Raw genomic sequence first — 15,418 nt, forward strand, 5'->3', positions numbered from 1 at the left:
TCTGACCACAAGTAACATAAAAACCAGAATTATTGAGGATTTTTTTTTTAAATTGGCACAAGGAGGATATAATATTGTTTCCTTGTTCCTGATAGCTAAACTGCAGGCAGCCGCTACTGAAGAGGATTTACTAGAAGAAAAATAAACTCTTTAAAGACCTTTACTACATGGGCAGTCATGACTACAGCCGAATAGGAATACATACGAAAGGTCTCCTGTTTATCTTGGTTGCTGCGTCACATCTGATGCCCACCACTGGCCTCACTATTACATGGCGCGAGACCGCTGCGGCCAGTGATTTACTGCAGCGGTCATAAGGGTTACGACACTGCAGCCAGAGTAAACAGAAGACCTGCATGGAGGAATGGGGACAGGGGATGCAATTCACGAGTATGCATTATTTATGTATTTCAGCTGTATTGCTGCCTGTGTGCAGTTTATTAATGTAACCCTTTAAAGAGAATCTGTCAGTACGTTTTTGCTATGCAATTTAAGAGCAGCATAATGTAGGAGCAGAGAGCCCGATTCCAGCGATGTGTCACTTACTGATCATCATTAGACATATTATCCGTCATGGAGCAGGAAACAACACCCCAATCATGATGGGTATGCGGATTATTGAATGTTACATTAAGGCTGAGTTCACAGGTAGCGTTTTTTTTGTGCTTCCGCGGCGGTTTTAAACGCGCGATTTTGCCGCGAAAATAAGCATCCCATGCATTCCTATGGGATTCCGCAATGCTGTGCTAATGCTGTGGTTTTTATCGTGGCGGAATCGCTTCGCGGTAAAAAACGCAACATGCTCATTAATTTAGCGGAATCACGGCGATCCCGCACCCATAGGAATGCATTGTTCTGCTTACTTTCCTCATGTGGCTGTGCACACCATGTAAAAAGTAAGCAGAACATTTGCGGATGGTACCCACGGTCCGGAGGAGAGGAGACTGTCCTCCGGGCTCTGAGCACCATATCCCTGTAAAAAATAGAATTTAAAATAAAAAATATTGTTATTCTCACCTTCCGGCATCCCGCGCAGCCTTCCCGCCTCTCTCCACGCTCCCGGTCCCAGTAATCCTTTGCGAGAATGACCGCGATGGCGTCCGTTCTCGCGGGATCGCGACGTCTCGCGGTCATTCGCGAAGACATCGGAGCGCGACGTCATCACGAATGACCGCGGGACGTCGCAATCCCGGACGTCTTCGCGGTCATTCTCGCAAAGGATTACTGGGACCGGAAGGGTGGAGAGATTCAGGAAGGCTGCGCGGGACGCCGGAAGGTAAGAATAACAATATTTTTTTAAATTATTTTTTACATTCTATCTTTTACTATTGATGCCGCATAGGCAGCACCAGCAGTAAAAAGTTGGTCACACTCGTCAAACACTGTTTGACGAGTGTGACCAACCTGTCAATCAGTTCTCCAAGCGATGCTCCAGATCGCTTGGAAAACGCTAGCATTCTGCAAGCTAATTACGCTTGCAAAACGCTAGTTTTTCCGTGGGAAAATCACGGGAATTTAAAGTGCAATTTTCCCGCGGAATGGAATCCCGAATTCTCACGGTAATTTCCACGAGAGTTCCGCTACATGTGAACATAGCCTAAAACTTAAAGGAACTCTGTCCCCAGGTGTTTGCTCATCAGAGAGCAGCATAATGTAGAGACCCTGATTCCAGCGATGTATCACTTAAGTTTATTGGGTGCACCAGTTTTTAGATGAATCAGAGCGCAAAAGCTGCCCCCTGTCCACTCCACAGCTTTCTGTGTACATTGTATAGTGACAGAGAGCTGCTAATCAGTGCTGGGGGAAGGGTGGGACCAGGAGGGCACATTGAAACAACAGCACACAGCTTAATAAGTGACACATTGCTGCAATCAGTGTCTCAACCCCTTCCTCATGCTGTCCTCAGATTAAATAGCAAAAACCTGCTGATAGATTCTCTTCAAGGCAACTTGCACTCAGCACATACATCTTTTTAATTTAAAAATCTGAAGGCTTATGCCATAATTCAAGATTATGCATTATTTATGTATTTCAGCTGTAAGGCTGCCTGTGTTCAGTTTATTAATTTAACCCTTTAAAGAGAATCTGTCAGTACTATTACTTTATGTTGCTTAGTATAAAATGATGGATGCAAGAACAGGAGGTGCTACCTTGGGTAACAAAACAGGGGTCTAGAGTGGATGTTTTATCAAAAGAAACATCAATGACACCGACATAAAAGGAATTTATTTTTATTTTGAAACACAAAAAAATGCAGAAAAAAACGATGCTCCTATTCAACAATTTATCAGTAGCTACAACATTGCCACTATGTACAAAATATCCAATGGTAAATGTGCTACACATATAAAAATACAGTATGCAATACAATATGTACAATGTGCAAAACATCTGGCATTGGAACATCATGATATGGAATTGATCGCATGGGGTGCAAACTGCAAATACAAAGGCATCAAAAAATCTCATAGAAAGGCAATCCATGAAAGGGCCCCTGGACAACGTCACATTCAGATCTACAGGGGTTTACAGAGGCAGCGCAGTCATGTCATTTTAAAGCAGCGAGCGACCAAGAACACAGAACATCACAATAATTCAATAGTAAAGATGGATCTAAACCATTCACCACTTTATGAAGGTATTAGGAATTCATTTTTTGAGGTTTCCATGTAAAGTCCTAAGCACACGATCATCACAATGTTTTACTTTGGCAAGTTAACATGTGCTGCTTCATCCCCATTGTTTGTCTTTCGCCATCTTGGAGAATACAGTAATTTTGGTTAATAGAAATGATCTCGTCTATTTTGAAGAACGACTCCCAAGACCATCTTCTGCAACGTTGATTCCGTGTACTGATTGCGGCCTTCTCCCGATATCACGGCAGTTCTGGTTCTTCTCTGCACCATGTGAAAGCCAGTAAGATTCTTACAGATGTCGCTTTCTCAAAGTAATCCTGTAAAACTCACCCATTGAAGATCTCATAAGATTGCATTAAAAATGGAGTTTTCGGTCTTCGGAGAAGTCACTGTGATCTGGCTAGTCTCACATGGTGCAGAAGAGGACCGGGACTGCTGTGACATTGGGGAAAGGCGATGATCAGTACTTATATAAACTCCTGTACTGTGTATGTAATAAACATCACAAAGGGCGCAAACAACGACAGCTCAGGAGAGCTACTTCAGACACCATACTGGAGGATTTAGTGATGATAGAAAATGGTCATCAATTCGGTAACTCCCCGTCTATCTACAAAGAGAGCCTGTCACAGTGAAGGAACTGGCATGTCACACATGTGAGTAACACCGCCGAGTCTCGCATGTTAATACCCGGCACTGCCGCAGACACAGGGAACGGAGCGTGCGGCCGCAGAGCAAAACATGCAACTGAACGCTCCGCTCCTGAGTGTCGGGTATTAACATGAGAGACTCGGCCGTGTTTCTCACGTGTGTGATCCCAGCCTTACACGGACAGCCCATTGCTTCCAACAGGCACCTTGTAATGCTTCATTTCTCCTGTGAAGGCACTGTAAGGGAATACAATAATAGGGCAATCGTGTTAATCAGCTTTTATATTTATATATTTACCTATTTTTCTGAATACCTAAACAATTGCTACTTTATCATCTGTGTTCCTTGTGAAAATCTCAGGCTCTCTGTGGAGCAGACTTTGTTTCTTGGTTCATGTAAACCAGTGAACGACAATATGTCGCTCTTTAGTTGTAAGATTATAAATCCCAACATGTCCTAATGATTTGAGGGCCACAAGTTAGAGACCTCTGATGCCGACATGTAAGGGGTCTCACATTCATTTTTCAGGAAAGCTACGCCTCCCTGCCTCTCGCTTGCCACTGCAGGTGGGGTGCGCTCTCGAAGACTGACTGTTCGGCCAGGCAACATGACTGAGCCACTGGCCCTAATTCTGCGCTCACCCAAATTGCTAACAGAGGCACTTTTGCCTTTGCAGCATAGAAGCCCAGAGATACTGGATGCAGCTAGCTTCAGAGCAGAACCTGCAAGATGGATGTCTTTGCCTTGAAAGGTCTTCAACCTTGGCTACAAACGTAAAGATCCCTCCGTTCCTCAGAATGGATAGGATTTTTATTTTAACAAGATGTAATTTAAAAGTTGCTTGATTTTACAAGCACTTTGCAATTTTACAAGTGTAATAAGATGAGACAACCCCTTTAAAGGGAATCTGTCAGCAAGTTTTTGCTATGTAATCTGAAGACAGCATGAGGTAAGGTTTAAAACACAGATTTCAGCGATACCTCTCTTATAAAGCTCTGTGGTTTTGATGCCGGCTATGATTGTTTTAGCACCAGTAGCTTACCATTGATGGGACACATGTGTGCCTGCTTGCTAGTCTGACACACCCCTCCTGTGAAAAGCAGCTGTCTATAAACTTTGTACACAGAGAGCCTGGTGTGGGCGGGGCTAGCTTCCTCAGCTCTGCTGTATTGCTAAATCTAAACACTTCACTTGCACTGTGTCATATGTAGCCTGGGTTGAGATCTCCGAGTACAATGATGTACAGATTTCTAGACAATAGTCTATAAGACCAGTCAAAATAAGAACTTTGGTCTCTCCACAGTCTTGTGTCCAAAGTAGTAAAGAATATCTATGTAACCCATAATCTTGGCTCTGAGGCATGGTGTGTACTACAAAGTATTCACTTATAAAAGCACAAAATCAGTAAACGCAAGAGCCCTTTACAGATGGATGAGCTATGATAGATAAACCTCTCAATGATTAGGGAATATGACTATTATACTGTACTCTTTAAGGATTTTCCTCAATATAAATACACAATAGGTGCGCACATCGCTAAATAAGCTGACAACCCTAAGGTGATTGGAATAAAATATCAAAACTAATGAGTATCATCAAACCAACAAAATGAAGGCATGAGCTACATCAAATCAATGCTGAATGTAAAGCTGACCATTGCGGGAAAAAGTGTAGATTGATCAATAGTCATCTACCACGCCAAGAAAACCCCTGAAAGCACAGTGGCACAACTTCATCCACTCAAAGTCCTGGCTTGATTGCCAAATGGGACTACTGAGGACAGGAATCTCTACACCTCAGTACTGACGGCAGGACATTCCTGTTTTCCAAAGAGTCACAATTGAAGGATCATGTGCTATAAGCTCAAAAAGTTCAGGGACTTTTTTTTTCTTTTCTTGCCCCATTATTGCCATTTCAGGAAACCCTCATGGGGTTGCAGCTTTGCCGTTCTGAATGCCACATGTAGAGGTCTGTACTGATGACAGGTTCCCTTTAAAATATTTAAAAGCCACATGGGAGAACACCAATTATATGAACTGGAAGGTAATAAGGAATATCATAAATTAGGCTATATCCACTTTTTCCATAGCTTCCCCATTTGACGGATACACATACCTTACAATACGGCCTCTTTATGAGCAATTTTGACAGCCGGCTGGGGTTATTCCCAATAATACATACTGTTGGACAACTTATCACAAAACCATAAAAATCTATACGTGGATCTCGGCCTTATTAATATTCTTTTAGACGTCCTAAAGGCTGATTGTACTAAGAGACTAGCCCTGATGGCTTTTTTAGCAAATACCCCGTGATCTCTAACAACATAGCTAGCCATACGCAGTGGAATATAAAGTCATGCATGGGGCGAAGGAAAAAAGACAAGGTCCTCAGTATCTATTCACGAGCACAGATATAGTCATGAATCTAAGGAGTCATTAACGATGATGTCTACATCTTAGAATCCTAGAATGGTAAAGTTGGAAGGGACCTCCAGGGTCATCTGATCCAACCCCCTGCTCAATACAGGGTTCACTAAACCAGGGTTCCCCAACTCCAGTCCTCAAGGCCCACCAACAGGTCATGTTTTCAGGATTTCCCTTGTATTGTACAGGTGATGCAATTATCACCTGGGCAATACTAAGGAAATCCTAAACATGACCTGTTGGTGGGCCTTGAGGACTGGAGTTGGGGAACCCTGCACTAAACCATCTCAGACAAATGTCTGTCCAGCCTCTGTTTGAAGACTTCCATTGAAGGAGAACTCACCACCTCTCGTGGCAGGATTTAACACGAGGATCATTTAACGTTATCTTGGGGATTTTTTAGTCACTTAAAGAACCTGAAAAATACAAGAAAAAAACTAAAAGAAAAATCCCAAATTTTTCAAAAATGTTATATGGTGGCTTAAAGTGAACATAAGGGTGTCACCCCAGCAGCGTACTCCTGGAACCAGTGACTACAGGATGATATTTATGCTTCGCGTACGGCTTTACTCTCCAAAAGAGTAACATGAAACCGCTTTTTTTTTAATGTTAATCTCGTGAATTAAGTCACTGAATGTGTTCAGAAATGCCAGGCATGACTATGGCAGATTCCCCTCCTTATAGAATTATGCCCATTACTACATGCAGAAATAGCGTGCAGCTACTCTTAGTCAAGAAAACACCAGTCTATTTTATATATTTACATCATTATCTCGTTTCTCCATTGGTATATTTGCGCTTATATGTATATTTACAAAGTTTACAACTTTTTCCAAAAATATTCTATATACACGTCTCTTTGTAGTGGACACTTCTGAGCCCATATCCCTTTCTTCTCCCACATAATAGACTAGAATTTGATATAGTCTAGTCTAACATTTTTATATTTTGGTGCATGCAGTTTTTGCGCCCCTTCCCCCCCCTCAAAAAAAGCCTGTGCGCTTAATTTCTAGCATGTGACCTCTCCGTAAAAAAACATAATTTCATACAATTCTGTACAGTATATTACAGTAAGTTTCAGAGAGGAGGCCGTAAAAATCCCTTTGTTCTCGACGGTTACAAAAGGCGATATAAAATAAAGCAAAACCAACATGATCTGTAAAGTTTCGTACAAAAAAAGAAAAAGTAACACAAACTGCTCTGTAAAACGGATACACTGAACCTGCATTTTCCAGCAACACAATACCCTTGTGTAATGATATATGAACAACATTACTAATGTCAAATTTTTCATTTTATTTAGAAAAAAAATAATTAGGCTTTTTATGATGTGATAGGAACATGGCAGTAAGATGTACATTCTAGTAATGTAAGGTTTATATCATGCTGCCATGACAGTTATAGCCAATTACGCTTTATGCAAAGTCTATGCTCTGCGGATCTCGTGAAGAGAGCGAACCCTGAACCGGTCAGTGCTTTGCTGTGTATTCATGTTGGCTCAGCCTGTTCACAGGAACAGTCAAGTGCAGTTACTTTAGTGGAAAAAAAAAATCTGACCCCCCACCCAAAAAAAAAACAACCATACAGACGCCATCACTAATGTAGTTTGTGTACAATTACCCCAATGATCGTTCCATTTTTCAATCTCCTAACGCTTTCAATGAGCGTTCTTAACCTACCAGGACTGGTTACCATTAAGGTAGGGTACGGTGTAGTGTCTCTCCCTAGTGGCCCGCCAGTAACATATTTGGGAATCCAGTGCAGTTAAAAGCTGCAGATCACTTTGTCACCTGCTGTTTGGTGTAACTGCGGCAACTACAACCATGTTCCAGCCTAAATTAAAATCCCAGATCTACAGTTCACGTTTATTCCCATTGTAACTGTAAGTCATTAGTGTCCAAAAAGTCAGTGGAGAACATGCTTGGGAGAGTGGAGCTTAAGGGGGTAAGAGAAGAACCAGAACTTGTAATATCCAGCCACTCCATGTTGTCCAGGTTGGCATCTTGGAGGTCTAGGGATAAGCAGCTACTTGCAATGAATGGAGTGTCCGTGGTCTCCATTGGTGTGGGATCATGGTCCAGTATGCTGTGAAGATCATCGATTAAAGAAAATGTATCTCGGCCATCACTATGGCTTTCTAGGTGAGGAATGTTAGTTCCCGCCGGTAGAGTTCCATCTAAGAAGGCCTCCAGTTGGCTTTCTAAACTGATAGACAGGTTGCTTGTAGGCTCCAAAGACAAAGGAGGCGCAACATGTATCTGTGGTGGTGGCCTCGATACTACCGTGTTCACTGGCATGGTGGTTACATTGGCAGTAACCGGTCTCATCTTTGATATTGGCGAAGGTTGTTCTTTAACGAGTGGAGATATTTCTGGAAAAAAAAAATCAAAGTAGACAAGGTCAACACTTCTAAGCGCTTCACTTACAGAAATACATAAGGAATGCGGTGTGATTTTGCTGCAGATTCATCACAGATTTTATCCCACTTATTGAGAGGGAGGAAATCTACCGTGAAAATCCAAGACGTAAATGACAATGCCGTGGAGTAAAAATCTTCAAAGTGTGGATGGCATGTGGAAATATCTAATTCCTTCTGTTACTACTGTAATTAATCCGCTCTAAAAATCCACAGCAATTCTGCACCATGTAAACATTCCCTAAAGCAGCAATAAATATGAAGTTGACCTTATCTCGGTTTTCTTGGTAGTTAAGCACAATTTAATGTTTTTTCCAGAGTTTGCAGTCGCACCTAGGTCGTGGTTCCTGAAACAAACTAAGCGCACAGCCAGATGGCTGTAGAAATTGGACCGAGATCAGAACACAATGCTGGGACTGGCCGGCGGCTCTCCCGACCCGAGCGTGACAGCTGCTTAGAAATATATGAAGCTGTCACATTCAGGTCGGGAGAGCGGCCGGCCAGTTTGAGCATTGTGTTCTGATCTTGGTCCAATTTCTACAGCCGTCTGACTGCTTCCTAAGAACCAGTAACGGCACCCAGTCCCAGTATGAAATCATACGAGGCAGTGACAACGACTGTATGGATGACTGTCAGAGATATGTCTTTGTAGAAGATATCTCAGGGACCTCCCAAAGCATTTAGGGGGCGATTCTCTCACCAATCTTGACAAGAGGGGCGTTTTGGGAGCGGATGCTCCAGATTCATTAAGAGGCTCATGACTCTTAATAAACCAGGAGGGGCACATATTGAGCCAATACGTACGCCTCGCCGAAAATAGTAATCCAGCCCCTGTCACACCCCAGTTCTACCCAATTTGCCAGAGGTAGGGCGAAAATGTTATGAAAATGCCAAAAGTTGCTATTTTTTTCCACAACAAAGTGTTGCAAAAAAAAGTGTGACATTTTAAAACTTTTTTCTGCCAGAAATCTGGCAAAAAAAGTTTTGGTGAATCACCCCCTTAGTGTATTTATGAAGCATACCAGAATCTGTCAGCACAAAATGACTGTTCAAATCAAGCACATGAGTTTGGTGCACCGTTGGTGTGGCCAAGCAGTTCTGGGCACCTTCCCACCCACTTATATTTCGTCCATCTCCGCCACCTCTTCATTGATTGACTGTATTCTACTTAAAGTAAGCCAGAGGGCAGTGGATGAAAAACAAGCTGGTGTGAATATGCACTGAGCTGTGTGGCCACACTTGGGGTGCACAGAGCTCCTGTGCTTGGTTTGAACAGTCATTTTGTGCTGATAAACTTCTTTTAAGAAAAGAGGAGAAAGGAGACTGTAGGAAATCTTATAATAAACCAAGACCGTCTAAGGTCCTTCTTTATGGGGTTTGCATATGTGAAATATTCTGTATAATGCAGGGTGAGTGATTTTTGTCTTTATTAAGTGCTGTCTGAAAGTGAATCCGTTCCTGCGTACATCACATAAGCAGTTAGCAATAGCACTTGTCAGACACACAATGTCTTTAAGGAAAGGTCATGTACAGTTGTGGCCAGAAGTATTGACACCCCTGCAATTCTGTCAGATAATACTCAGTTTCTTCCTGAAAATGATTGCAAACACAAATTCTTTGGTATTATTATCTTCATTTAATTTGTCTTAAATGAAAAAACGCAAAAATAATTGTCCTAAAGCCAAATTGGATATAATTCCACACCAAACATAAAAAAGAGGGTGGACAAAAGTATTGGCACTGTTCGAAAAATCATGTGATGCTTCTCTAATTTGTGTAATTAACAGCACCTGTAACTTACCTGTGGCACCTAACAGGTGTTGGCAATAACTAAATCACACTTGCAGCCAGGTGACATGGATTAAAGTTGACTCAACCTCAGTCCTGTGTCCTTGTGTGTACCACATTGAGCATGGAGAAAAGAAAGAAGACCAAAGAACTGTCTGAGGACTTGAGAAACCAAATTGTGAGGAAGCATGAGCAATCTCAAGGCTACAAGTCCATCTCCAAAGACCTGAATGTTCCTGTGTCTACCGTGCGCAGTGTCATCAAGAAGTCTAAAGCTCATGGCACTGTGGCTAACCTCCCTAGATGTGGACGGAAAAGAAAAATTGACAAGAGATTTCAACGCAAGATTGTGCGGATGTTGGATAAAGAACCTCGACTAACATCCAAGCAAGTTCAAGCTGCCCTGCAGTATGAGGGTACAACAGTGTCAACCCGTACTATCCGTCGGCGTCTGAATGAAAAGGGACTGTATGGTAGGAGACCCAGGAAGACCCCACTTCTTACCCCGAGACATAAAAAAGCCAGGCTGGAGTTTGCCAAAACTTACCTGAAAAAGCCTAAAACATTTTGGAAGAATGTTCTCTGGTCAGATGAGACAAAAGTAGAGCTTTTTGGGCAAAGGCATCAACATAGAGTTTACAGGAGAAAAAAAGAGGCATTCAAAGAAAGTCCCTACAGTCAAACATGGCGGAGGTTCCCTGATGTTTTGGGGTTGCTTTGCTGCCTCTGGCACTGGACTGCTTGACCGTGTGCATGGCATTATGAAGTCTGAAGACTACCAACAAATTTTGCAGCATAATGTAGGGCCCAGTGTGAGAGAGCTGGGTCTCCCTCAGAGGTCATGGGTATTCCAGCAGGACAATGACCCAAAACACACTTCAAAAAGCACTAGAAAATGGTTTGAGAGAAAGCACTGGAGACTTCTAAGGTGTCCAGCAATGAGTCCAGACCTGAATCCCATAGAACACCTGTGGAGAGATCTAAAAATGGCAGTTTGGAGAAGGCACCCTTCAAATATCAGGGACCCGGAGCAGTTTGCCAAAGAAGAATGGTCTAAAATTCCAGCAGAGCATTGTAAGAAACTCATTGATGGTTACCAGAAGTGGTTGGTCGCAGTTATTTTGGCTAAAGATTGTGCAACCAAGTATTAGGCTGAGGGTGCCAATACTTTTGTCTGGCCCATTTTTGGAGTTTTGTGTGAAATGACCAATGTTTTGCTTTTTGCTTCATTCTCTTTTGTGTTTTTTAATTTAAGACAAATTAAATGAAGATAATAATACTAAAGAATTTGTGTTTGCAATTATTTTCAGGAAGAAACTGAGTATTATCTGACAAAATTGCAGGGGTGTCAATACTTTTGGCCACAACTGTATAAAGCGCTCTGTTGTTTTCCAGATGTATACATTTATCCGGATCCAATTTTAAACAGAATATCCTCCTAGACAATAAAACCTTTTCTCAGAGTCGGATAGTAACCGACACTTGTATTCCCAGCAGTGATAAATTACCGACAACCGGCCGTCAACGCTAATAGGTTTTCCAAACTGGAGAAGTCATTTCTTTGTATGCCATGGGAAACATACAGCACTTGTATTGTTATCATGTATAGCGCCGAACAAAGCTTTAAAGTGGCGCCTAATCCTCGGAAAATATGGAACATAGTAAATCAACACTAAATATATGCCTGGCTATAGATACGGTATGGCTGCAACGTGAACTTCTGAGGGGCTGAGTATATGGGAGGACATTAGGTGTATGGAAAACTACATTGTCTATAGATTTACTGGAAGACGTTGTCCTGTACTCCAGAAAGTTCATTCTCTTGATATATCATATACACTCTTACATATGCATTTTATTAACCCATTTATCTTTTATATAGTGTTACAATTATGCAGTGTAATTGGATCAAAAATAAGGGAACTATCAAAAGGGCCCTGAAAGACCCCCGAATTGGCCATTCTAGTAAATACAGTACTGTATTCACCATAGGCTTCATTTGGTGCATTGTGATGTTCCTCGGTTATTCTTCCTGGTAATGTATGATTAACTATACAACTGGGTGTCACTATTCCCCTCGCTGATGTGTCTACACACTGGGACACTGTCGGTACTAATTGGATAGTGTCAACGTGTAGGGACCATACCTAAGGGGAGAAGACCTAATAGTCAATTTTGGGGCTAACTGGACAACACCATAACACTGGGTTTTACCGGTATTACTAATTGGGGGGCCTGATTGGAAACACTTGTCACTGTGTGGTCCTATTCATAGTGGAGTGACCCGTAAGTCTGGATGTCTCTGGTGATCGATGGCTTTTGGAAAAGTGCTGCTTAGCCTAGAGGAGCTCACTAAGATCCATGAACAACCACGTCATACAAGTTCAAATCAAGCCTTCATCTGCTCTGCCTCGTAGTGACCTCCCTTTAAGGGCCAATTTAGACGTCCATCCAAGATGGTCCATGCACACAGACTGGCCGATGGTCTCCTGACCAGAGTTTGAGGGCTTCATAGAAGTACATGAAGATGTCACGCTGGGGTCTGGAGACCCACGGCCAGGTCCTGTTTGCACCGTGTTGCACGGACGTCTGAATCAGCCCATCAGGAACCCATGGACGGTGTGAAAATGCTCGCACTGATGGTCTCAAAGTAGAGGAACAAAGAGAGATTTTACGATAAAGGGATACGGTAACTAATTAGGGAAAAGGTGCGTTGTACGTGAATACCTGAGCAGAAGGAAATTCATCGTTTGTTTTTTCAATATATATCTTTTTTCCATTCATTTACTCTGAAAAGAGAGACTTGTGCTGGGCCGAGGATGTGGTTGAAATCCAAACGGACGGCTAGCTATCAAACGTGAAATCTCAGCACTCTCATTAACATCACTGTTCTCTGACAGCAAGATGAAACAGAGCTCAAAATTGACCGCTTGCCACGGAAATAATCAGCCTCTGCTTTCTCCGCTGAGTATTGTAATGGATTCTCAAGCTGCAGCTCTTCGCTCCGTCTCCCTTAGGTGCTACATATAAAAGGGAAATTATGTCATGAGCCACACGCACCCATTAAGTGCTGAGAGAGCCTGCACTAAATCTCATCTTCCTTCAAAGACAGAAATGAGCTGAACTTGAGTGAAAAATGGTATTTAACCCATCTACCAACAGTGCTAACACTGACAAATTTATAGTGAAGTCCATAAAAAGCTGCACTACCGAGGAGAATCTGGAGAACGCAAAGCCAGGGAGCATTACTGGTAAGGACACTGTGCTCCGATGTCCGAATACCACCACAGTCACGCACAGCACCACTAAATCTGTAAAGAACACAGGCTAAGCTCGGATTTTGCAAGACATTTTGAAATGTGGATTTTAGGTGGAACTAAAATGACTAAAACCTATGTTTTTAGCCAGAAACAATTTTGCAAATGTCATTACTATTACCGTATCTAGAACAAAAGCAACGATGATGCTACCCAAAATTTTAAAGGAAATCTGTTAGAAAATCTATTGACACCTTTATATTTTCTATCTGTTGCTGCATTCAAAATTAAGTAGCATTTCTATTCATATGAAGCGGGAAGTGCTCTGGGAAATTAACAAGTCACTTGTTCCAAGGTTGTTTCCCTGCCCAACACCAGTCTCCTTGGTTTGATTGACAGCTCACTGTTTGGTGTCTATGCTAGGCACCTGGCATCACAGACAGTGAGCTAGCAAACAAGCTAAAGAGGTTGGTGTTGGGCAGATAAAATCTGAGAAGATGGTGAGTTGTTAGGTTTATTGTGATGCCCAGGGCACTTACAGCTTCATTTGCATATGATTGAAAACACCAATTACTGGATAAAGCAGCAACAGACAGAAGTTATAAAGGTGTTAATGGATTTAGATTTCAAAGACCTGCATGCCTTTATATGCTGTATTGGGGAATTGATCTTACTGACAAAATCCTTTAAGTGCATTTTCAACTCTAAACCTATTTCACCAGTGTAATGATCTCAAGCCTATTGTCATCAGATTCTGTGGTACTACAACTCCTCATGGGCTATTAGTGGAAGCTTAGAACCCTAGTTTGTCAATAGCTACAGAGGTTTAGGGAGAAGTTTACTGCTCTAGAGCGGTTTCATGCTAAACAAATGGTATAGAACCTGCAGTCCACATTAAATGAGGGCAAACATATAAGTACCTGTTACGCAGGCCACTTGTACACCTCCTAAGTGCCACCCTACCCATCACGTGTTTCGTCCTGCTCCACCCAGTACATTGCTCTGAGCTGGCTTGTGCTATCTTCCAGCTTTGCTCTTTGTGAGTCATAGGGGTGTATGGACAAACTGCAGGAATTGTATCCATTCAGTCCTGCATTGATCTGCTTCCCCGGTCTATCACGTACCTGCAGGTGATATATCAGGAGACTCCCTCCACCATTCCTCGCCTGAACTTAGGTCTCTAGCTTCTTGTACTGGCTTATTCCTGTTTAGTACCACCTGTTATCGACCCGGCTTGCCTTCTCGTTTATCCTGATCTCTCCGCTCCTGCCCTCGTCTACTAACTATGAACCAGTGCTGCCTGCCCTGACCTTGGACCGTCTCACTACGCTTTTGTCTTGCCCACTGTACCTGAGTCTCTGACCCTTCGGTCAGCTGCTGCAGTCCCATAGACTGTTCTGGAGTGGTGCCTGGTGTCTACCGGTGGCTCAGCCTATCCTCACCATCAGAGGCTCCAAGTCTAGAGAGTACCCGGTAGTCACTTAAACACGCCCCTCGAGGGTAAGCCCGACCGGTGCCACACTGGGTCCACACCCACCAGTGTTACAGTATCAATGCCAAGAGTAGGAGATGCTGCCATGTCATTGCCCAAAATGGCAAAAAATATTCCTTGTGCACTTTATATCACAGGTGTCATATGAACTCTCTCAGCAAAGCAGAATTTTCCAACTGAGGGATGGGCATAGGAATACAGCTATATTAGTATAGTGTCCTAAGGATGATGCAGCCTATTGCTGCATGCACCCAAAACTCCATCCAACATAATGCACGCTGGGCATCACACAGGGCAGAGATTCAGACACACGCTGCAAAATCGTGCAGATGGTGGCAATTATGGTGGATGCAGGTTTAGATGCAGGCAGCAAAATTCTGCAGATATTGAGCATCATTGCTTATGGCCAAATACCCCATAAAGTTAAATACACTGGGGTACATTTATAAAAACTAGTGTAGGAGCTGACCGTAGATATCTACAGGACAATGCTCTGCCTTTGCCTATTATTAATGTTGGTAATTCTTGTTCTTTGGTGATGGTGTCATCAATGTTTATCACTGATATATAAACTTGGCACACACACGTCTGTTGTGGACACGAGAAGTGGTATTTTAATAAGGTATAGTACATACAGTCAGTGACGTTTCGGTCTTATGACCTTCATCAAAGTACTGAAAGTAAATAGATATCGATTGTTTACCAAAAAATAAAGTATATACTGTACAACAGAATACTGGGTACATGAACAG

The 15,418-nt window shown here is 42.5% G+C and overlaps 1 protein-coding gene across 4 annotated transcripts in view; it reads right to left on the reverse strand.

The window, feature by feature from the left end:
- Nucleotides 1-2,215: 2,215 nt before the first annotated feature.
- Nucleotides 2,216-15,418, reverse strand: part of MRTFB (myocardin related transcription factor B) — a 334,459-nt gene continuing 321,256 nt past the window's right edge. For all 4 annotated transcript variants that reach the window (XM_073542887.1, XM_073542884.1, XM_073542885.1 and 1 more), the window contains one exon: nt 2,216-8,084. In XM_073542887.1, the coding sequence (XP_073398988.1) occupies nt 7,579-8,084 (506 nt within the window). In that variant the 3' untranslated portion in view covers nt 2,216-7,578. The remainder of the gene's footprint in view (nt 8,085-15,418) is intronic.

The sequence above is a fragment of the Dendrobates tinctorius genome, unplaced genomic scaffold (genome assembly GCF_039654945.1).
Source record: "Dendrobates tinctorius isolate UK_male_01 unplaced genomic scaffold, ASM3965494v1 ptg000129l, whole genome shotgun sequence".
Taxonomy (NCBI): domain Eukaryota; kingdom Metazoa; phylum Chordata; class Amphibia; order Anura; family Dendrobatidae; genus Dendrobates; species Dendrobates tinctorius.